The 23,740-nt window shown below is 45.9% G+C and overlaps 1 protein-coding gene across 11 annotated transcripts in view; it reads right to left on the reverse strand.

Annotated features, from left to right (window-relative positions):
- The window catches only part of LRRFIP2 (LRR binding FLII interacting protein 2), a 100,622-nt gene that overhangs the window by 40,620 nt on the left and 36,262 nt on the right, over positions 1-23,740 (reverse strand). For 6 of the 11 annotated variants that reach the window (XM_039237236.1, XM_039237240.1, XM_039237238.1 and 3 more), the window contains exon 3: positions 23,462-23,548. In XM_039237236.1, coding sequence (XP_039093167.1) covers positions 23,462-23,548 — 87 coding nt within the window. Of the gene's footprint in view, positions 1-234; positions 325-2,440; positions 2,510-5,544; positions 5,602-6,023; positions 6,072-6,820; positions 6,866-6,947; positions 6,996-8,441; positions 8,517-10,004; positions 10,071-11,506; positions 11,549-13,265; positions 13,335-16,051; positions 16,097-23,461; positions 23,549-23,740 lie in introns of all 11 variants that reach the window. The other 5 variants (XM_039237233.1, XM_039237237.1, XM_039237243.1 and 2 more) reach the window with 4 other exon arrangements.

Genomic DNA, 23,740 nt, shown 5'->3' on the forward strand with positions numbered 1-23,740 from the left:
TCTCTTCTGCCCCTCCCCTGCTCACACTGTCTCTCTCTCTCAGAAGTAAATAAAACATTTTTAAAAAAATTTTTAATAAAAATTTTTTAAAATGTCAGAGCACACCAATATACCCATTCCAAAACTAGTAACTGTATGTTACACGACAACAAAGTTTCTGACATTCAAACAGCGGAGGTGTCAGCCGTTAGTCACAGCCTGGGACAGCACGACCCCTCCATGCGGTACACTCACGCGGGTCCCATCTGGGGTGCCGACGTCATCCGCCTCGGACACTACACTCGCCCTACGACTGGAGCGACCGAAATAATCGGCGGCAGAAACCTTTCAATCGGAAAAAATGAGACGCTTTAAAGGTTAAGAAAAGGGAGAAGGAAAGGACAAGCACATCGGCGTGTGAGGGGAAACCCTGGGGTGCTTCATAAACTATCATGAACTGAGGAAAACGACTGCAGTCAACACACTGCGAACAGAGAAGAACGGCCGAGGCCCCGGAGCGAAACCACAGCCCCGGAGCCAGGCTCGGGGTCCCTCCGCCAGCCACCCGGGGGCGCCGGCCAGGGCTCCCGCGCGCAGCGCACACGCCGTCCTCGCTGCGGGCGTTTCTAGAAGAGTATTTGCCACAAACCTCTCCGTCACTTCACAAGGTGTAGTTCCGTATACACGCCATCACCTCCGTGAAGCACCTACACGCGCGACGCGGCACTAGTGCAGGGTATCCATTCCCTTTTACCCAGGTTCTACACTTCCCCCTCTTTCACCTTCCTCAAGGCCAGGGGCCTGTGGGGCAAAAGAAGGAAAGAGCCACACCGGCCTCTTCCCGGTTTCCCAACACCCCGTCTTCCCCACCTGAGACTCTCTCACTGGCCTAGAAGGTGCGCTCCCAGCTCTTCGGGCCGCCTCCGCCGCTTCCAGTCTCGTCCGGGTCGTCTCCCCGGGGAAGCCCGCCCTGATCGCCCCACCCAAGGGGACTCGGACACCCTCGTGCGTCCCTTCACGTTCCCTGTCCTCTCCCTGCCTTTCTCGTCACAGTTCCGGGGGTCACTTTCTTTTTCTTCCTCTGCTTTCTCACTTACTACTTCCTTCACGGGGACGCGAGCCCACGAAGTCGGAGCCGTGCTGCGCCGGGCTCACCGCGGCCCTCCCAGCACGCGCCCCTCAGCGCGGGAACGAGGGCGGGGGTCGCCCGCCCCGCCCGCCCCCGCTCTCCTGCCCTCGGGCTCTGCCCCACCACCCGGCTTAGAACCCTTCCCTTCCGGCGAGGGGATCCGGAAGCGCACCACCCACAGACCGCAGCGCTCACCGGCGAGAAGCGCTGAGGGCGGACGCGGTGCAGCAGACGTGCTTTTATTCACGGGGAGAGCAGCACACGCAGCCCCGGACGGCGTCCGACCGCCCGCGGACTCCAGGACTGTGCGCGCAGCAACTCCCTCAACGCGCACGCCAAGCCTGCCTACCAGACGGGCACTAACATCCCCGTCACAAATCAGCCGCAACTAACACGACGGGCTGGAGGGGGGCTCAGAGCCGGGCTTCGTGACTTTAAAGGCCCTGCCCTGTCCACCCCGTCACTGTCCCAGGGGCTTCCGGGCGGCCTGGCCTGGGAGGACGGATGAGCGCGAGCTGGCTCGCAGTGGACCACACCTGCCTTCATCAGATGGCTGCATTCTTGGCGACAAATCTCACAAACATTTGGTGGTCCCGTTCTCTATGGAAACTTCATGTTTATCAATATCTTTCACAAAACATGGCTCTTTTTTCTAGCTCTAAGCTGACATACCATCCTTACCGATATGATTTCCAAATCAATTCTTATATATAGCAAAAATGTCATCAGCTCTCTGTAAAACTCCCAGCTTCATCAAAAGAATAATCTGAAATTATTCAATCTGTAGTCTCCCCTAACTATTTAATGTTGCTTCTACAATTATTATGCTAGTTGAATTCTAAGACTGGAATTTTTAAATTTTGCCATCAACAACTCCTAAAAAGTTCACAGGTCTTAAAAGATGTATAAATAATAAACAATGCATCTTAAATACTCAGCAAAGAAAGCAACTGACATGATCTGCAATCCACGGTCACAAGTCTTACACAGAGCAGAGCATTAATTTTGCTTTGAAAAACTTGTTTGTGAACTGTGCACACAAATGCATATGAATAAAACGGCAACAGAGAACAAAAAGCGTAAATCTTTCAAATACGCAGACTAGCACGTAAGAGGTGTGAGGGGCAAGTTATTACTGAAAGCCTTCGCAGCCCACAGAGAACGCACATTCACGGAACACATTTTCGAAGGCAAATTATTCAATTAAACTAAATTTGAAGAAAATGCTCATTTTGTCAAATGCAAATCTCACTTTCTAGTAGAGTTCACGTGATCACACACTGGTGCAATTTTAAAGCTCACGGTACATGTCTGCATGCAAACCACGCTCACCACACTGTCCCTTCGCCCAGGACTGGCACGACCAGAAGACCCAATGCTTGCACAGTCATCGTCGGGAAACTACAGACAGTAAAAACAGATAATGAAGACGGTGCGACTTCACTGCAGGTCTCACCTGGCTGTAGCACACTGGGGAAGGTTCTGAGAAGCATGCAGATATTGCACACAAGCCTATCACGGGCACCCCGTTATCGGGCACCATCAAATAGAAAAGTGACTTCAAGGCACAATAAACTACCCCTGAAGACCAAAAGGTATTTTCCAAAAAGCACACAGAATAAAATACTACTTTATCTTTTATTGAAGGTACAGAAGGAAAGAGGGCAGGAGTGAAGGGCTGGGGCATAAAGAGACCACTCAAAAGCAGTTAGGGGTTTCATGCTTTCTAAACCTCTAGGCCCCTTGGGATCCCATCAGTGGTCAGTAAGTGTACTTAATATTTCAGTCTGGGAGAGAAAATATTAAGAATATCTTCAAGGGAAATAATACATAAGTCAAAGACAGAATTTCCTACCAGCAAGGACACTGAAATGATGATTCTTATTTTCCTTTATTCATTCCTAGGCAATGAGTGGAGCTATTTCTAACATCACCCTACAGTTTCCTTCCTATTTCACCAGTCCTAGAAGACTCCTCTTCCATGTGTGAAGCTTACCTCCATTCTGACGTCACTGAAGAACTATTCTGGCATCACTAAGATAATGACTCTGAACTCAACATGCAAATCACATAGCAAATAGGCAGCACACAAGGACAAGGCTCTACACTCGACTGAAAATGTATTACTATAACTTTGTTTGCAAGGGCTCATCACATTGGTACATTAAAAATGCTACCAGGCCCAAGAACTGCCAAGTGGAATTTTATTACAGAGTAAGGTAAAAGTAAACTTCCTACTTATATCAAAAGCCTTTATCTCCTGAAACATGTCTGTGTACATTTTTGTTAAGTATGGGAGTAGAATTCCTGAGAACTGCCACTTGGAAATGGCAGAACAGAGTTGAACATATATATAAAAGAAAACTAATATAGTTCACTTACTCCATTCCACAAAGCGATCTGTACTGAACATTAAGAAACTACTTTAATAATTTCTCCAGGGCGCCTGGGTGGCTCAGTCAGTTAAGCAACCGACTATGGCTAAGGTCATGATCTCATGGTTCGTGAGTTCAAGCCCCACATCGGGCTCTCTGCTGTCAGCACAGAACCCACTTAGGATCCTCTGACGCCCTCTCTCCCTGACCCTCCCTCACTTACGTGCTTGCATGTTCCCTCTCAAAAAAATTTTTTTAAAAAGTAGTTTCTCCAATTTTGACACTGTCCAGAATAACAAGGTAGTTCCTCAAGTCACTCTTTGCCACTGGAAAAAAAACTTAGTACAGTCTTTTTGGTGGGCAATGTGGCAATGTACATCATAATTTAAATGTATATACCCCCATCATTTTAGGATTAACAAGTTCCCTTATATGAGATCTACTCATACATACACAAAAATATACTTGTATAAGAGAGTCCACTATGCAAGTGTTTGTGGTAACAAATCGCGCAACCCTAAACGTCCATGGATAGGGGAGTGGAAAATACAAAGTTCCAGTTACGTGATGATGGAGTCACAAGGGTAAAAGAGCACAGAGAGTGTGAACAGGGGAGCTACAGAGTGCTGTACGGGGAGAGACGTGCTGTGGTGAACGCAGCACCACGGGCAGGCTGGTCGCATCACCACGCTGTACACAGGTAAGTAAGGAACACTGTGTGTCAACTAGGGTCCAATTAAAAACAAAAAACAATACCCCTACCAAGAAATAAAATGTATCCAAGAAATCCTCCAAAAGAAATGTACAATCCATGCACTAATGGAATAGTACATCGTCATTAAAAAGACCTGCTGACGTGCTGACGAAAAACACTATCTCCAAAAAGCATTTGGTAGAATAAGGAACATGATTTACTTTTTAAAATTTTTTTTAATGTTTTATTTATTTCTAGGAGAGAGAGAGAGACAGTTTGAGCAGGGGAGGATCAGAGAGAGAGGGAGTCACAGACTCTGAAACAGGCTCCAGGCTCTGAGCTGGCAGTCAGCACAGAGCCTGACGCGGGGCTCGAACCCACGAACCGCGAGATCATGACCTAAGCGAAAGTCGGACGCTTAACCGACTAAGCCACCCAGGCGTCCCGGAACATGATTTACTTTTTAAAAATCTTTTCAACGTCAAGGGTGCCTGGGGTGGCTCAGTGGCCGGAGCACCCAACTCTTGATCTCAGCTCAGGTGATATCTCAGTCTGTGGGGCTGAGCCCTACACTGGGCTGACAGCACTGAGCCCACTTAGGACTATCTCTCTCTCTCTCTTTCTCTGTCTCTGCCTCTCCCTTCGTTTTGCTCATGCACAACGCGCTCACTCTCTTAAAAAAAAAATACACTAAAAAAAATCTTTTAAATGCCAAAGAAAAAAAATGAAGGAAATCTTCAGGCGCGGATACAAGAGGCTTTATGTAAAGAAGGCAAGTCGAGGCACAGGAGGTGTTCACATCCGCGCGGGGCGGTCTCCGAACGCTACACGAGTCCGGAGGCTGCATGGGGGGGAACAGACGCGGGGGAGGGCCCTTAACGTGGACCTCCTGAAGCCACCACTACTGTCAGAGCTTAAAAATGCTTTAATACTCCAGAAACAGGTGAGTAGAAGCGTCGCGGCTGGGGCCTTCCCGTGACGGTTTCTAGCGGCGGACTGGCTCCCCCAAGCCCGCTCCACCCCCGGGGGGGGGGGGGCCGGGAAAGCGCCGGGGCGGGAAGCGGGGAAGGGGCGGCAGGCCTGCTACGGCATCGCCCCCGCTGAAGAGGCAAGACGCTCGCAGACGTCACGCCACACGTCGTCCGGACTCGTTTCAGAAATTACGTACGGGGCCACGTTCACACAGAGCACCGGCGAGCACGACCGGCACACGCGAGCGTGCGCTGAGGGAGGACGACAGCCGTGCACGGGAGCGCGCAGCGCCCCCCCCCGGCCCCCCAGGTGCCCCCCGGGCCCCCCCAGGTTCGGGCCTGCGCACGCAGCCTCCCAGCCCCAGGCGCGGCGCGCGGGGCCCAGGCGGCGCTCACCACGGGGCTGCTTCGGGCCGAGCTAGTCCTCGAGGAGCGCCAGCTGTATTCGGACGGCTGTGAAGGTCCCGGGAGGAAGGCAGTTACAACGGTGCCGCCCCCTTCCTGCTGGGGACACGTTAGGGACCCGGCACCCTCAGCGGCTGCCGGCGTCCACGGGGAAGGTGACCGCCGCTCCCCGGTCTGGGACCCGCCCCCCGCCCCCCAGCCCCGGGCAGGAGGGTGAGAGGGGCGGGGGTGTCCTGAGGGGCACGGCCCCCACCCTCCCCGGAGGGACGGGCGAGCAGGAAGGGGCTCCTCGGCCTGCGTTCCCTCACCCCCGGCGCCGGGACTCCGGCGCACGCGAGGGTCACACTCGGCAGCTCCCGGGGCTCGGCTTACAGGGCACCCGCGGGCCGGGTGAAGCGCCTATGCTTCGCAGGTAAGTCGTGCCCACCTGCCCATCACCCGCCTCACCACCCCCCTCCGGCTGGACTTACAGTTCGAGCCCCGTGAGGGGGATACAATCCACCGCCATAGAGCGACACCTACAGAACAGAGAAAACGCCACTTATCCCTCTCCAGCATCAGGGCAGTTCTGGAAGTGTCCCGGCTCCGGGCAGCACTCCGGTCCCAGGCCGTGTCCACGGGCTACGCCAGCGGAGCGCGGGCGGGGCGGCGTCACGGCCGGCCTCCCCGCGCCACAGCGCCACGCTCCCACTCGGCTCCAAACGCTCGGCAGTGACAGGGTCTCCCCCCCCCCCCCCCCCCCCCCCCCCCCCCCGGCCGCGAAACCAGGAGGAACGCTTAGGAGTGCTCTCCCTCCGGAGAGGGAGCGGCGCGGAGAAGGAACGAGGGCCCCCGAGAGCGGCCACGGCGCGCACACGCGCACACACACGCGCACAGGCACGCGCGCGGCCGCTGGGAAGCACAAGGCCACGGCGCGTCACGCGGCGCACGGCTCCTGCTCTCCGGTCAGCCTGCGTGTCGGACGCAGCCCCGCCGTGGCGGGCGCCGCAGCTGTCCCACGGGAAATACCAGAGCCGTGCGCGGGCAGCCGTCCCACCGAGCATGGGGGGGGGTGGGGTGCGGCACGAAGTCCGCCGTGTCTACAGGACCCTTGGAAAGGAGGGGCTTTTTCACCGCCGCAGGTTTTGCATCTGAAGCGCAGGCAGCACATCCCGCAGGGCGCTCGGCAGGAAAGCCTGTGTCCCTGACTCTCGTGGAGCAGAGGCGCCAGGACAGCGCCCCTCCCCCGGGGGGGGGCAGCACACACACTGGAAGGGACAGTACGCACCAGACTGGTGCTTCTCAGCAGCCCGGAATCTGCAGTAAAGGAGGCCTATGAGAAAAAGCGCAGGATTTAACCCAAAGAAAAGCAACTGGTACCTCTGAAGGCAACACACCGCTGAGAAAGTACTAACCCTGTTACTCTTCCACGTCGCCAGAGGCTCACTACACAGGGAAGAAGACTGTCAAGAAAGAAAAAACAGAACAAGACAATTTAGCAAAACAAAAGAACTGGTCTCTCTATCGTGAAAGCAGAAGCAGTGATTATTCTACACTCCATAATTTATTAGCAATTCCTGGGTGCTGAGTTCAGTAACACACAGCTGAGCACAACTTCGTCATCAGAACTCCTTTCCAGGGGCGCCTGGGTGGCTCGCTCAGTCGGCTAAGCGTCTGACTTCAGCTCAGGTCATGATCTCGAGCCCCATGTCAGACCGCACTTTCAGCCCAGAGCCTGTTTCAGAATATGTGTCTCCCTCTCTCTCTGCCCTGCCCCTGCTTGTGCGCGCTCTCTCTCTCTCAAAAATGAACATTAAAAAAAAATCTGTGAATACCCATTTTAAGGGATAAGTAACAAAAACACCTGGAATAGTTTTCTATAAATGTGTTTACGTCCTGGTGGGCTTCCAACAGTAATGTCAGGAGGTAGCACTCCAGGAAAGAGGGCTGTGGCGCGGGTCTGTGGACGAGGGTGGCCACACCCAGGTAGGTGGCACATGGCCCCTGGGCCACGTTCTGTGACCTCACAGTAGACTCCAAATGGACTTAGCCTGATGGCTGAGGAACCAGGTAAATGAGCTCCAAGCCATCTCTGCAAACACCATTTTCCAAATAGATTAGAAACCAGTATTTCAAAACAAGCCTTAGTTTAATCAGATAAACTGTACTGGTCGCAACAAATCCAAAGCAACTGACAAGGCACAGCACTTCTTAAAATGGAATTCAATCTTTCTTTTTCCAATGTCATTTAGAAATATAATTTTCGATTCTTTTCCCCAAGCCCATCAGACAGGGCAAATCAGAATAAGTTTTGTGTGCAGGTTTTGACGAATGAATTATTTTAAATGTACTATGCACTGTATATTTAATGTTTTTTCAGTGTACTGATGTGCCAGATTCCTTGAAAAAATACAAGAGTTCAGACATTAAATAATTATATTCTCACCCCATTTACAGTTTAAATCCTACATGTAAGCTTTCATTAGAAAGACATTCACCATGATGTGTACTGATGCCTGCAACTTATTCTGAAATACATCCCCCCAAAAAGATGGATCAATGGATGGATGGACAGACAATAATATGATAAAGGATATATAGCAAAATATTAAGTGTAGACTCCTTAAGTGGTAGACACATGGATGGTCGCTATACAATTCTTTGAACGTTTTTACATGTTAAGTAGTTTTCATTTTAAAAAGTGAGTATTTAGCACAACGGTGATTCAGCAGTTCCTGTCGTATAAAGACACTCACACAGACTCTACGAGTTCAGTTACCACAAGCCAGTGGGCACACAGCCATTAACAGATTAGTTCTACCCCGTCAAAATGCAAAATCGCGGGTTAGAAATCGCGGGTGTTCAAGTGGGAAAACAAAACACACAAAGCCAACAAGCCTGAGACAAACCCGAGAGTGGTAGGCGGGGAGGGCTCTGCTATGTCTAAGGCTGCTGTAGCTTCTCTGGTCAAAGTAGAGGCCGCTCTGCAAAAAGTACAATTAAACATTTTTCTTGGTTTAAACGTTGTTAACAATGCGCGGAGGCGACTCCGTATTGCCAACCCCTCTCCTCCGAAACAATGACTTTGCAGCACTGAACTGCATTAAGTTACAATAGTAATTATCTCAAGTCTCCAAAAAAGACTAATATTAAAGATTAAGTGTTTTCAAACCAAGCCTTTACTAGTTTTTTTACTTTAAAAACATGAGCATAAACCCTCAGTCAAAACGGGATAGAAATAAAAAGGGATTTATTCTCCTGTCCCACTTGGTAACATCCTTTAAAAATCCAGGACAACTGAATAATGACCACTTTATAATCCATCTGGCAAGGCCACAGGAAGTAGTAAAGTCTTTTTTGTTTTCAAACTTCTCCTAATCCCATTATTTGTCAAAATGAACTGATCAAATTAAGGTACCAAAGACGGAGTGCGAGTGTTTACTAAATAGGCTCGGCCTAAAATATCTATGCCAAGTTCATTTGTCAAAACACTACGCAAAATAAGCCACTTTACAGACTGTGGTTACCTGACGAAGAGAAAATCATCTACAAAATCCTCTTTCTAATTCATCCAGCCATCTTCTTTACGTGGAAGTTAAGGAAATGTAAGCAATCCCGGACTGAAAGACTCCTGCTACGCTGCCAACTCTGCAATGGGGGGGTGGTCGGGGGGGAGCCCACCCCCCTCCCGCGGAGCCCCTGCCACTCCAGGCCCTGCCCCCCTGCACTACACGGTCCCAGTGCTCCACCCTCCACCTCTCACTGATGTCCTCTCCCCCCTCCTCTGTGCCAAAGCCCACCTCCCCCACCCCCCCGAGCGTCAGAGCCCCTTACACGGGAACCAGGTAGCAGGGAACCCGGGACGGATTTTCCTGCCAGGACTGGGGCAGCCTAACAGGAAGAGGTGTCCCTCACACCCCAGTGGGCATTCCGGACACACTTTGTCTAGCGAAGCGGCTGGGAGTGGCTGGACGGAGCACTACAGTTCTGTAGCTTCATGGCATAACGGGCTCAGGAGTTCTCTGCACAACAGCACAGAACTGTACTAACACATATTTCATAGTTTCTACTGGAAAACTCCATGTTCCCAAAATTTAACCTACAAACTCTCAGAATGAAACCTATTTGTGAGTTTGGTATTGCCTGTGATACCACAACTAAATGAATTCAAATTTCCAAAATAAGGATAAAAATCTCACTAAACATATTCTTGAAGTATATACCAAAAGACAGTTCATAAATGAAAACAGGTGGTGAAGGAACTTCTTGTATTAACTTGATATTAGATCCTGGAAGTGAAAACAAAATTACTTTCAAATAAGATTCTGAATAATCATGCTTGGGTACGCTATCAAACTTCAATAATGCCTAAGGCACACCAAAGTTGCGATCATAATTCTTAAGTTCCCTAAAAGTAATCAGTAACTTTCACAGCAGCACAAGACCGTGGGACATGAGAGAACACAACTAACCAGTGGGTCTTTATGAGAACCAGAAGAACTCTTCTTCGTCCTGTAAGAGTGACTGTAAGAATGGTTCTGGAAATAAACACGTCAAGTTAACTTTAATGATTATATAGTGAAGCTTTAACAATAACTTCACAAAATCTGTTTTAAAATTATACAGAGAAAGATGCGTATGAGATACAGAGCAGCCCCCATGCAATCTACTTCCCGGATGTTAGTAAATGAGTCACTGCCCTTGCCTAGCTCAGATCTCCGGCACCTCTGCACGTCTGCAACCCCCTCTTTTCCCACTGCACCATCCAGCTCCACGTGCAACCGGCTAAAACAGATACAATCACGACTCAGAGCCAGGCAGAGAGGGTTTGTGGGGATTTCTCCCACCCCTTATTTGAGTCCTATCTTCCTTATAAAGATACGGGTGACAAGAGGGTCCACCTCCTTCTAGGTCGTCCTCAGCCAAAGGGCAGAAGGCAATCCTTTGGGATCAACCAAAAAAGACCGAAAGAGAAAGAACATGACATTGCTTCGCCCAAGAATGTACTCTTGACCCAAGTCAGTGGTCCCGCAGCACGTGCTGCTCCGGAGAACGGCCTCCATGGTCCGGACCATCCCTCAGAGCGGCAGCATCATCAGACAGTGGCCTGACACGCAGGTCCTAGGAAGACAGCACTGTCTCAGTACAGAACTTCTCCCAGGAGCACAGAGCCAAGTGTATACCGGGAATAAAGGACACAAACAGTGGCACACAGGCTGACAGGTAGATAAGAAACCCAATATGGCTCCGCACCACGCATCTGAACGAGGAGGGGCAGGGGGATGCGCTCTAGCGGTCACTAGTGTGCACCCGGCAAACCACCTGACACACGCACAGCTCCATCCTGAGACTGTCCACTCACTCTTCTTTTTGAACACGCATAACCTTCCATGTAGACGTTACCCTGAACATTTTAAGAGATGACTACATGGTCTAGAAACAGGCAACCCGCTGACATAACCTAAGGAAAACATGCTATAACTAAACTTCCTTGGCTAAAATGACATACATAACAAACCAACCAAATCAAGCAAATACAAGCAAACGTAACTGACATTTCAGGCATCATTTCTCCCTGCTGGCTGCTTCCTGTTTGGTAACTTCGCACCTGCTGACTTGGGGCACACAGAGCGAGACACAGCAGGGCCCATAGCTCAGTGAGTATCAAACGCTGCCAGGAACGTGTCTTCCGGGCAACAGACATGTGTCAGCTGCGTGGTTCATCACTTTGAAAAAAGAAGCTACTACCAGTCTTAGTCCTGAACAGGGAAGCAAGTCATTGTTAGCTGATCCTAAAATTCTAAAAGAAAAAATTATTCGAATGGTAAATTATGCCACGATTCCATTACTGGCCACATTCTTTCCCCAAAGCATAATAACAAACCTGTGAGAGTTAGTCACAATCTGTGATTAGCATCATCAGGCATTTATACAGAAAAACTCTACATTTAACACAAAGTCATGCACCACATACTAGTGACGGAAGTCTTGATGATCTGTCCTTGAGAGCATCATACTGGGTTTCGGAGAAAGGTACCAGTCCAAAATCAGAGATATAAGGAGGAAAAAAGCAACATTTGCAAAGATTAAAAATCCAAACTGGAATTTAAATAAGAACTTAATTTTAAAAAGCCCAGCACACCTTAAAAGCCCAAAGTTATACACAAAGGTTGTTACATTTGAATTAAAAAACATTCTTTCCCCCACCCACACTTCCCTAGTTATTGCTAAACTGTATGTACATGTAAAACTGCATGTTCTCTTTCAGATCCAGGATTCCTCATCAGTAATGGTGAGACGATTCGATCTCAGTACACTCTAGCACAAAACATCCTAAGAAAGTCTTTAAATGTGGGAATTAAGCATTCTGAAGTTAAAAGATGTTTTACTTATTACTGTGACTGTTACCATCACTTCCCATTGTTTGAAACGTGGCAAAGCGAGGCACGAACAATGAAGTGACAGCATATAACATCATCAAGCTGACAAAAAAACAAATGCAGGATCAAAATGTAGGATGTTCCCTTGGACCTGCCTGTGGACATACAGCTGAAAACCTCCTTTCTCAACTAAACTAAAAACCAAAAACACTGGACAAAACTGGAAATTTAATGTGAGCAAAGTGTAGAATGCACAGTATACATACAGGGCTGGCATTATAAGCATAAATAAAGGAACAATACATAAAACTTACGATAAAACCAGAAAAATCACATTTCATGTACAGACTCTAAGAAAATAAGATAAAAAGCATAACACTACATTTCAAACCCAAGAAACGTAATTAAATAGTTAACTACTTAGATTTCTGGTTTCCTAATTTTGTATTTTAAGCATTCTAGCTTATACCTTTTAAGCAATCTGACCCAGAAGAGGCAAGGAATAAAGAGTGTTATTATATGTGCAAAAAAAAATCTGTCTAAAATTTTCTAGAATGCCTAAAGGTGTGCATTTGGCAAATTATGTGCAATGATAAATGTCTCTGTGTGGTGAGTGACATTTCCCTGAAAGTAAAGTCCCTTCTCAGTAGAAATTTCACTTAGGACTTTACTCAGTCAACAAAATACCTTTTTTGTTTAAAAGAGAATGCCATCACAAAATTATGTTATGACTCGAATCACACATTCTTGCATATTAACTATCCCACCCTCCTGACCAGGTAAGTTCACTGAAGACAACAGTCATGTATTATGTTTTCTGGTCCTCTCTGGAGCACCGAAGGCATTTTACAAAGGCAGAGAATTTAACAAGTTGCATCACAATTGACCTGTTTCAATTTTCCTTTCCCAAAATGTAATGTAGAGTTCAGATGTTTTTTTTAAATTGTTGACTCTATCTAGTAAGAAATCCGTAACTGACACTCCAATGCTACTAAAACAATAGAGTAAATGGAAAGAATCCGCCCAGGACACGCCAACTGGTGTTTATGTTGTTTAAAAACAAACGATTCATCAAAGAAGGAGAACTGAAGATATTAAGGGCTCTAGCTAAAATATTTCCAAAATGCTATTATGGTCTACTAAGAAAAAAAATTTTTTTAACTCTCCCAGAAAGTTACCTGAGGGTCTTCATTTGAAACAAAATCAAAAGAAATACAGCAAACAAGTTGTGGAAACAATGTTCAGCATGTGTCAATTTCCATTGGGATAGACCTACTACCCACCCCCACAGAACTCTCAGAGTCAGCAGTGAACGCATAACATTAACACTGCACATTTTTCTGAACTACACACCATGATGTCTCTCCTTCTGGGTGTACTGGCTCTGCTCCAGTGCGTCCCAGTTATGTCCTTCGATGGGCTCTTCCATGGAATTAAACAGTGTAGTAGTAAATGAAAGACACAAATTGCAAGCATATTAAAAGTATATTCATTAAAATTACACTAAGGCTACTGGTAATTAAATACAGAACTAATATATGTAACAGTAAAAATCTGCACCAGGAAGAAACTGCCATGTATCCCTACTGCTCTAGTTCAAGAGCATCTCAATTTTCTAATTTTGGACGTCTACCTTATAGTCTCCTTGTATTTCAGTATAAAAAGCAGTGACCAAGCATTTCTAAGATGTTTTTTAAAGGCTGATAGTTTTTGAAAGAAACAGATTTTAAATTCTAAGCTCAGGGCTTTGATTTCATCCTCTTTTCCCCAAACCAACCATTCTTAGTCCTGAACTATCTTTGCTCTTTTTATTTGTATACAAAATGCCTATAGCACGGACACCATTTCCAGCCCAAATACCTCCTGGCCATTTGTCAAGAAAAGCACTGAAATTTAACTGGACGAAGATCAAAGTCCTAAGAGTGTGGCAGAAAACCTTAAATATGTCTGCCCTCAAGTCCAGGTACTGCCAATGTCCATACATCAATACAAGGTCCGGAAGTGTTAGACCTTTTAATATACAGCTCGTAAGTTTTAAAAAGTAACTGATGGGGGCTCCTGGGTGGCTCAGTGGGTTGAGCATCCGACTTCGGTTCAGGTCATGATCTCATGGTCTGCGAGTTTGAGCCCCACATTGGGCTCTGTGCTGACAGCTCAGAGCCTGGAGCCTGTTTCAGATTCTGTGTCTCCCTCTCTCTCTGCTCCTCCCCCGCTCACACTCTGTCTCCCTTCACTCTTTCTCTCTTTCAAAAATAAACATTAAAAAAAAATTTAATAACTGATAAATATCAAAACTCCCAAATTATACAATAGCAAATTTTCAGTTACCATGGCAAAATAAAATACTGTGAAGTTCTACTTTTATCTTAAATTTATTTAATGATATGATTTCCATAATAAGAAAATCCTCATCATTACTATATAGACACTCAGGGTAATCAACTCCTTATTAGTTTAATTGCACATTTAATTCCTCTTGTGCTTATTTGCAGATTCATTTTAAAGGTTCCTAAATTAGGTCAAACTTAGATAGTTTTACTGTTCACTATATATTAAACAAATGTAACTAATATATAGTCAAGCTTGGCTGCGACCACATAGAAATTTAAATAACCAGCCTGAGGATAACTGATGATGAGAACTTTACACTATGAACGCTATAATGGAAAGCAAAGAAAAAAGCCATAAATTTAAAAAAAATTTTTTTTAATGTTTTTATTTATTTCTAGGAGAGAGAGAGAGAGACAGCGTGAGCAGGGGAGGGTCAGAGAGAGAGGGAGTCACAGACTCCGAAACAGGCTCCAGGCTCTGAGCTGGCAGTCAGCACAGAGCCCGACGCGGGGCTCGAACCCACGAACCGCGAGATCATGACCTGAGCCAAAGTCGGACGCTTAACCGACTAAGCCACCCAGCTGCCCCAAAAAGCCATAAATTTTTAAAAAGTGGGGAGAGATTCTTTTCAAAGCCCCCAACACTCAACTTTCAAGCTTTTGTTGACTAACTCCCTGTAAGATTCTTTCCAAACTGTCTAAAGAGGAAAAAAAAATATCTCCAGGGAGAAGCAGGATGAGTTCATTTAATCTTTAAAAAATGGTTCTCCTATAAAATCATTCTCAAGCTACTGATTAGTTTACTGTGAAGGCTTGTTAATATTCTTACAAATCTAAACTTTTGCAATTAATGAAAATATTTAGGATTCAAAAACAAGTCTGCTAACTTACTGTAAAAAGACAGGAGATTACATTCCCCAGTGAGAACTATAACCAGAGTAAAGGACTACTTAAGAATTACAAACACATCAGTATCTAGTTTACCAGAGCATACGTGGGTTATAGAGTGCTATTATATCCTATACAAGACAGCAAGAAAACTAGACTTAGGGAAAGTTAACCAATATAGACCTCAACATGAAAGATCGTTTTACTGAGGAAAAACAGATATGAGCATATACACAACATTACCCAGGCACAAATGAACAGCGCTGCTTTAAGGTTTGAAGCACATTCTTTAAAAAGAGAGGAGCGTCTTGACACAAGACACAGCCTTTCATGAGCAAACCCCATTTACCCTGACTCACAGCCATGAGCCAACCTCATTTACCCTGACTCACAGCCTTGGTGCGAGGATGCTGATGCGCACCACACCTATTAACCAAAATACTCAAGTGTGGCAACTACTATAAATATGATAAGCAGGTAATTTTTCAAATCAGTAGCTCAACTTTTGTATGCAATAAAACTGTCATTAGTCACCCAAGCCCCAAGCAATTACCCACTTAATAAACTGCTTTTCAAAAAAAATATGAAAGTAGGAAAATTTGAAAGTTGAACCACACAGATGTCATTCCATAAAAATCAATCTTACTTTTGTGATAATTTTCCAAAATCAAAGGTCCTTTTATAGAAAAATAGTAAATACCTATGTTAAGAGATTAAGATAGGCGTGATTTTAGAATTGATTTATACTGATTATAGCAATGATTTAGAGAAAGTATCCCCTGCCAATGAAAGGCCTTGGCCAGTATTTCCTTGTTACGGTCTAAAGGCAGCGGGACATAGGAGCTCTGTCAGGTCACGCAGGCTGTGGGAGGCTCACACACAGAAGCCGCCGTCACCGCACAAACAACGTTAAGTACCAACCCTGTGGCTGCCAAGACTCCGAACAGACAGCGCATCCTCAACTCCCTGATAAGAAGAAACAGAGTGTACGTTAGTGGGCGACTGCGTTACGTCAACAAGGAAAAGTATCGGGCAAACTTATCAGCTGTTACAAACCAGAGACGGCCGCCGACGGCTGGCCCGGTGGGAGTACCGGGCCCTTTCGGAGTCTTCCTGGGAAAGGAGAAAGTACACGGACAGTTAACCACTGAACGGAGGCTTGTCTGTCACGGCCGCTGAGCACAGGCTAAGGGCACAGCAGCGCCTTTCCCAGAGCAGGCAGGTGTGGACGGCTCAGCTTCAACAGCTGGGTCTGAGGCAGGCACATGCTTCAGGCGACAAGAAAGCAGAAATAATCTCGGAAATCGTTTTACTTTAATAAGTGTATGCATGTCTGACCACTTGTAGAATGTAACCGATATATGACCATGAGAGCACAATATACCAAGATAAAAATAAGCAAGTGTACTTAATAAACAATAGAGTTCAGTGTTAAAGTAGACTTTTATCTGTTTTTTTCTCATTGTGAATGTTCATTTATGCAAGGCAGGAAGAAGTGTTGCATACAGGGACAGTTTAAGGATCTAAAGAAATCTGGGTCATAACTTTGTGCTCACAGAAAAGAATTTCTTCTTGTTTTCTGGTACCACTCTACCTGGAAAAGAATAACTAAATGTGTGTTGTTAATATGAAAAACTAATTTTAAGTTGAAGAAACTAAATAAATATTTTAGAGTTGGAAAAGTTATCTCAAGATGGTACAAACAAAGCAAAGCAAACCAACAACCATGACCACAGCCTAACAGCTGATTAAATCGGATGCAATTCTAAACTTTTCCACAGTCAACTATTAGCACTGGAGCATTACGCCCTGAGTCTGAAATCAAACGACTAGTCCCCTAGAATCTCATCAACTGAAACAGTAAGGAACTTCTGATCTTTCAGAATTTCAAAGTCCAAAATGTTAAAGTAATTTGCAATGACTAAGAATCTACACGCAACTGTCCAACTGGGCTCATAGCTAATCAACACTGTCTTTTCCAAAATGAATCAGTACTTTGATGCCACATGGCCCTTAGCATGACCACTACATGGGACAAAGAGATGTTGCTATGTCTGAGCACTCATTTCAAATATAGAAACAGTGAGTCGACGGACACACCAGAATGCCATATTCTGGTCCTGATTGTTCAGTGTCCTTCAAAAACTCCTGGCTGTCACCTGCCTTGTACATTAATGCATGTGATCAAATCTGTTCAGAAGCCTGGAAGCACCAGAATGATTCAATGATTCAATATCCAATAGGGTGTTCTGACCTTTAGGAGTTTCACTCATTTACATTTTTCTTATAGAACCGACACATATAATCTGCAGAGCCAAGCAAATTTCTTTCCTCCCCTTGACTCTCAGGTTACACACCCAAAAGTTCTGTGGGGCATGTGCATAAACCCAGAAGGGTAGGTACAGTTTATTAAGTGGTAACCAGCTCTAGACTAGTTAGCTTTAAAGAACCTTGTACTATACAGGCAGGTTAATTCTACTTGCCCCTTTCCAGTCTCATTTGGGGTACTAGGGCAACAAACATAGTTTAATGTTCAATCTTCCTTTTACGCTTTTCTTTTTTTAAAAAATATAATTTATTTTTTAATTTACATCCAAGTTAGTTATCAGATAGTGCAATAATGATTTCAGGAATAGATTCTTTAATGCCCTTAATGCCCATTAGCCCATCTCCCTCCCACAACCCCTCCAGTAACCCTCTGTTTGTTCTCTATTTAAGAGTCTCTTGTGGGGCGCCTGGGTGGCTTAGTCGGTTAAGTGTCCGACTTTCGCTTAGGTCATGATCTCGCGGTTCGCGGGTTCAAGCCCCGCGTCGGGTTCTGTGCTGACTACCAGCTCAGAGCCTGGAGCCTGTTTCAGTCTGTGACTCCCTCTCTCTCTGACCCTCCCCTGCTTGCGCTGTCTCTCTCTTTCTCTCTCCTAGAAATAAATAAAACATTAAAAAAAGAGTCTCTTGTGTTTTGTCCCCCGCCCACCCTGTTTTCATAATATTTTTGCTTCCCTTTCTTTGCCCTTTATTTTCATTCCACCTACCACACAGGAGCACTTTTTTAAAACCCACCTCTAAAAACAGGACAGCCCATTAGAGATTCAGCAAAGACAGATGAATTCTTTTTTTTTTTTTTTTATGTTTTATTTATTTCTAGGAGAGAGAGAGAGACAGCGTGAGCAGGGGAGGGTCAGAGAGAGAGGGAGTCACAGACTCTGAAATAGGCTCCAGGCTCTGAGCTGCCAGTCAGCACAGAGCCCGACGCGGGGCTTGAACCCACGAACTGCGAGATCATGACCTAAGCGAAAGTCAGACGCTTAACCGACTAAGCCACCCAGGCGCCCCAATTCATATTTATTTTTAATTACACTACTATAAAAATAACTAATAAAAATACCTTCCACAGACTTTCTTTCTAATCCCATTTGGGAACAAATGGCCTAAAAAGACCTTAGAAGACTACAGAATAGCATGTAAACCCATACGGGCCAGTTAGGATGATGTGAGAGAATACGGTTAATCCAGTCCTGTCCACCGGAGCTTTGTGATAAAGGGAAATATGCTGTGTGCTGTCGAACGCAGTAGCCACCGGCCACACGTGGGTATGGACCACCTGCAATGCTCCAAGTGCAACTGAGGAATGAGATTTTACTAAGTGCAACCACACATGGCCAGTGGTTACTGGACAAACAGTAAGGCAAACTCAAAGCAAATTTTTATTACACCAAAAAAGACACAAAGCTCCTATTTTATTAAGAGGCTGCCATGTAGCGCGACTCTTACATAAAGAGGCAGGCATTTAGGCTGTTGTAACTTACGGCCCCGGACCTTGGCTACTTCTGCACAGTGGCAAATAAAAGAGAAAGAGAAGGAAACCCTTAGAAAAGACCTTAGCACCAACCCTAGAATTATTGTTAAGTGCTAGAAAGGTCCTGAGAGATTTTATAGTCTGAACCCTTCGTTTTAAAGTAAAGGAAATTGCCGCTAAAAAAGATCAAGAAGGCTCCTCAAAGACAGAAAGCGGGGACCAGCATTCCTTCTCCTGACTCCCTAGACCGCTGAACTGTCATGGGACCCTCGTGTCCTGGCCGGACCCACACTGACTGTGTAACAGGAGCACACGCGAAGTGGCCAGGTAGTCTGCCTTCTCCTGAGGGGCTCTCCGCGGGAAGAACAACCAACTTCACTTCCAGGTATTTCTAGAATAGCCTTGTAAACTGTCAACTGGCTTTCCTGAGCTAACAGCACCAGGGGCCAACGGAAAACTTCTGCACCCTGTTTCTGTGAACCAACCCCAGGGCGGACTACCCCTCTCCACAGTCTGGGCGACAATCCGTTTTCCTTGTCCTGGGGCCCCTGGTCGTACAAAGGGTCCGAGGTGGCAAAAATGGGGCCAGGCCTGGGAAGACAGATATGTATTTGTCCAAGGCTTTCTGGAAAAGTGGTTTGATACATTTAAATTAAATTAGTAGAAACGAAAAGTAGCCTGTTTTTCAAGTTCACCTGATGTGGGGGTGAAGGACTTCACTGTAAGAAAGAAGACCACAGCCCCATGAAGGGACCGGCCGCGCTCTCCGTCAACACGCAGTACGGAAGTCAAGACTAGAGCCACCGCCTCGGCTTCACGCTAGGAAACCTCAGAAGTGGCCCGTTCTCTTCCGGGTCACCGCCAGGCCCCTGATGGAGACACCCAGCTCGCACTCGGAGGAAACCTGGCCTCGCTGGGACTGCCCGGAGGCCCACACAGACTGAGGCCCCTTCGGCGCGGTCCTTCGCCTCCGAACCCACTGGCAGACAGGGCGCTCTCCCCGACCCTGGGACCCTGGCGCCGCCAATCCTTCGTCACCTTCCCGGGGAAGTGGAGACGGGGGCGCGCCTGCTGTCCTGTGGGGGGGGACACGCGTGAAAGGCACTCGCAGGGCGCTGGCACCCGGAGGCACCCTCAGAGCTTGCTTCCTTCCTGAGCCCCGTGCCCTCGCTTTCCCTGGTCACAGCCCAGCATCCCACCCCCACGCACAAAGTGTTGAAATTTGGCGAAATTTTTAACACGGGAGGATTTTTCCTTCTGATAACAGACAATCCTACTTTTCTGTATCTGTTTTGCTTATTACACATTTATTATTCTTTATATTTTACGTTGTGACTATCCCATGCCAACTTCTACTATAGGCTCGCAAACAGAAAGCAGCCAGAGCTAAGATGAGAAGTGAAAGGAAAAGTGAGTTTGAGAAGAGTAAAAGCAGTGTCCGAAGGGGCGAAGGGGGGAAACTGAAGTGCATGTTCTCTGCGCGTCGCAGCCGTCATTCGGGACAGGAGTCAGTCAGCCCCAGCTGCGCTCCGCCTCCAGGCCCGGGGCTCCCCGGCCTGCGGCGCTCTAGTGCACTCACTGCCTGAACTGCACACCTCTCAGAGATAAAGACGTATGTTTCTCTTCATGGCCTTCGAATATAAGAATCGAATACTAGACTTTTAATATAGGCTTTTCCTCTTTCATGTGTTGGTCTGCCCTAAGGTAATAAAATCTCAGGCAATTTAATTTTAGAACTATAATATATAATTTTAAAAAATTAAACTAATATTTCCTTGGAAAATCTGTAGGCAAAAGTGATGTCCTTAATTCACACAAAATGTTCCTAATGTATTATCAGCAAGAGAGCCCAGTTTCATGCAGAAGACACTTCAAATAAAACCAATTAGGCTAGCTTTAGTAACAAAGGTAGATTCCATTCCAAAGTAACAAACACATACGTGAGGAGTCACTTAATTTTAAGTAACCAAACATCATCTTTCTCTCCTTTCTAAAATATCATGAGAAACGTGAGTTTCAAATCTGTAGATCAACACAGTCATAAATGTTTTAATTGTGTTTGAACTTCAAAATACTGCTACAGAAGGATTTGTTTATAAAAATGTCTTGTTTAACAACAATTAGTGGTTCCTAACCCTTTGGGGATCAAAGACTCCCTTGAGCATCTGGTGATCATAACACCTGTGGACATCTCACTTAAAAATACCCATATGGGGCGCCTGGTTGGCTCAGTTGGTTAAGCATCCAACTTCGGCTCAGGTCATGATCTCATGGTTCATGGGTTCAAGCCCCATGTCGGGCTCTGTGCTGACAGCTCAGAGCCTGGAGCCTGTTTCAGATTCTGTGTCTCCCTCTCTCTCTGACCCTCCCCTGCTCACACTGTGTGTCTCTCTCTCTCAGAAATGGATAAAACATTGTAAAAAAATTTAAATGTTACAAAAATACCTATATATTCAAAACTGCAGATTCTAAGGCCCCTGCTCCGTCTCCCAAGCCTGTTCACATCCCGGGTAAGAATCCGCAGCAGGAGACAGGTGGGGGGGTTGCCAGCACTGTAAACAGTTCAAATTTAGGGATGACTCCCAAGTACTAATATTCTACTGGCTCTCAATTTGCTCCTGTAACTAAAAATGTGGGAATGGTGGTAGAAGACTCAAAGGAACTGGGAGAACTGAAAACATAAGAGTAATTTTCACAGAAAATTAAACAATGACTGGGACCATCACCTCTCATGAGGAATTCTTGCCTAGTGTTTTTTAAAAAAGAGAGAAAGAAAGAGGGGAGAGGAAGGAGATGGGGAGGAGAGGAGGAGGAGGGAGAGAGGTAAAGAAGGAAGGACAAATCTGAGGGAGCCAAGAGCAAACACACAGAAAGGAACCATATCCATTTGCGCAGTCCTTGGTCAAGTGCACGCACAACACAGGCGTGAGGCGGAGACCCCGAGAGAAAGCGGGCGGGCCCCCGGCACCCATTCGGTGCCCCACACACAGAAGAGACACTCTCTGACCTTTCGGTCCAAACATGCAAACACTCCTACTTGGCAAACTATTAGTCAGTGTTTTCCTTCAAGACTGTGTTATCTCAGCAACCGATCACGACATGCAGGCAGGCGATCCTGGCCTACCAGCCACTGGTGAATCTGTCCCCACTTCCGGTCAAAGGAATAATGACAGGGCTACAAATACAAGAGTTTAGTAAACTGAAGTTTCCAACACACTGCATGCTCTGAAAATTCTTAAATCCATCCCATACATCTGCCCTGAGGGGCAGTGATCGTGACCTCAGCAGAAGCTACACATGCAACGTACGGAAAATCACTGAGCTAACTATGTTCAATAATGAAGAGATACATGGCTCTCTATAGTTTAGAGAAAATGGAACTTACACTTAGTAACAATCTCCCTATAATTTGCTATAATTTTAGGAGCATAAAAGACAATGCACTGCAACATTTTCATTTTAAGCCAAGAGCTGCATTCAATATTTGAGACTATACATGAAGTTAAAAGCAACATATGCATCAACTGGTTTCGGTTGTGTTTTTGAGTCTGTGAATAAAGTCTATACACTTCTCTTTAACCCGTTAGCAGAAGATCCACCAACATCAAAATAGAGTGTTGAATACTACCCTACAAGTTTTTTCCTCTTTATATCGATATGGCACCCAAAGTATTTTTTATGTGAATTTTCAGAGCCAGGTCAATCTCAAGTAGGGAAGGATTTAAAAAAAAAGAATATTTGTTTCATTTTAAAGCAGCCCAATTTCTATGGGGTTTTTTTTTTTTTTTTGCTTTTCTTTCTGATAAAGGTATACTGAAATTTACGAACTATAGGAAAACTTTAAGAAGAAAACAAAACCAATCAATCCCACCACTGACAAACCAAAGTATTAATAGTAATCACTTCTTTCTAGTAGTTTTTGACCCTATATATGGGTACTAGGTTTTGTGACACATGATGGAAGTCCTCCAGTCAGTCTTACAAGTGGGGTTTGTTTGTTGTTGTTTTAATTTTCTTACATGAGTACTTTCCTCTGTTATTAAATATGCTTAACAACTGTAAGGTTGAATGACTTCACAGTGTTTTACTAAGTAGATATCATAGTGTAATTAAACAAAACCCTAGGCCAATTGGGACTATAGTAAATAACTCTGTCTTCTCCAGGCTCGCTTTAGCTAATACAAGCAAAGCACTTTTCATACCATGACAACTTATTACAACGTACACAGCAAGAGCGGTATAAGTGCTTGCAGTTATTATTTAAAGGAAATATTGCATTTAATTTGCTGACATAGAATGGCTTGTTAAAATACACACATCAGGTCATACTATTCCCAGTGTTTCAACGGGAATCAGATTTACTTCATCAGAAGATAACTAGCCAATAAATAAATACATGGAAGGAAGGAAGGAGGGAGAGAGGGAAGGAGAGGGAGGGAGGGAGGGAAGGAAGGAGGGAGGGAAGGAAGGAGGGAAACCAGCAAGCACTGACTTTGTGACTCTCGCAGGAAACGAGCATGATCCCCGCAAATTACCTCTCTCTGCTGCCGTTCCAGCTCCCTCATGCGTATGTCTCTGGCTTCCGCCCGGGCGGCCCGCTTCGCTGCCAGCCTTGCCTCTGCCTGAAAAGTAATATAAAGATTCAGCTTTATTTACAAACAACAACGACCTCCACCAGCTTTGAGGTTAGGAGCCAGATGGGACAAGACACCGTCCCCATCAGCTCCTCACTCACCTTCTGGGCACTCATGTCTTTGTTCTATCCCATAGTCTCTCCTGCAGTCTGGCCTTTCTTTTAACTGCTCGCCTTGATG

This window comes from Hyaena hyaena, unplaced genomic scaffold (genome assembly GCF_003009895.1).
Source record: "Hyaena hyaena isolate Hyena2069 unplaced genomic scaffold, ASM300989v1 scaffold_121, whole genome shotgun sequence".
In the NCBI taxonomy this organism is placed as follows: Eukaryota; Metazoa; Chordata; class Mammalia; order Carnivora; family Hyaenidae; genus Hyaena; species Hyaena hyaena.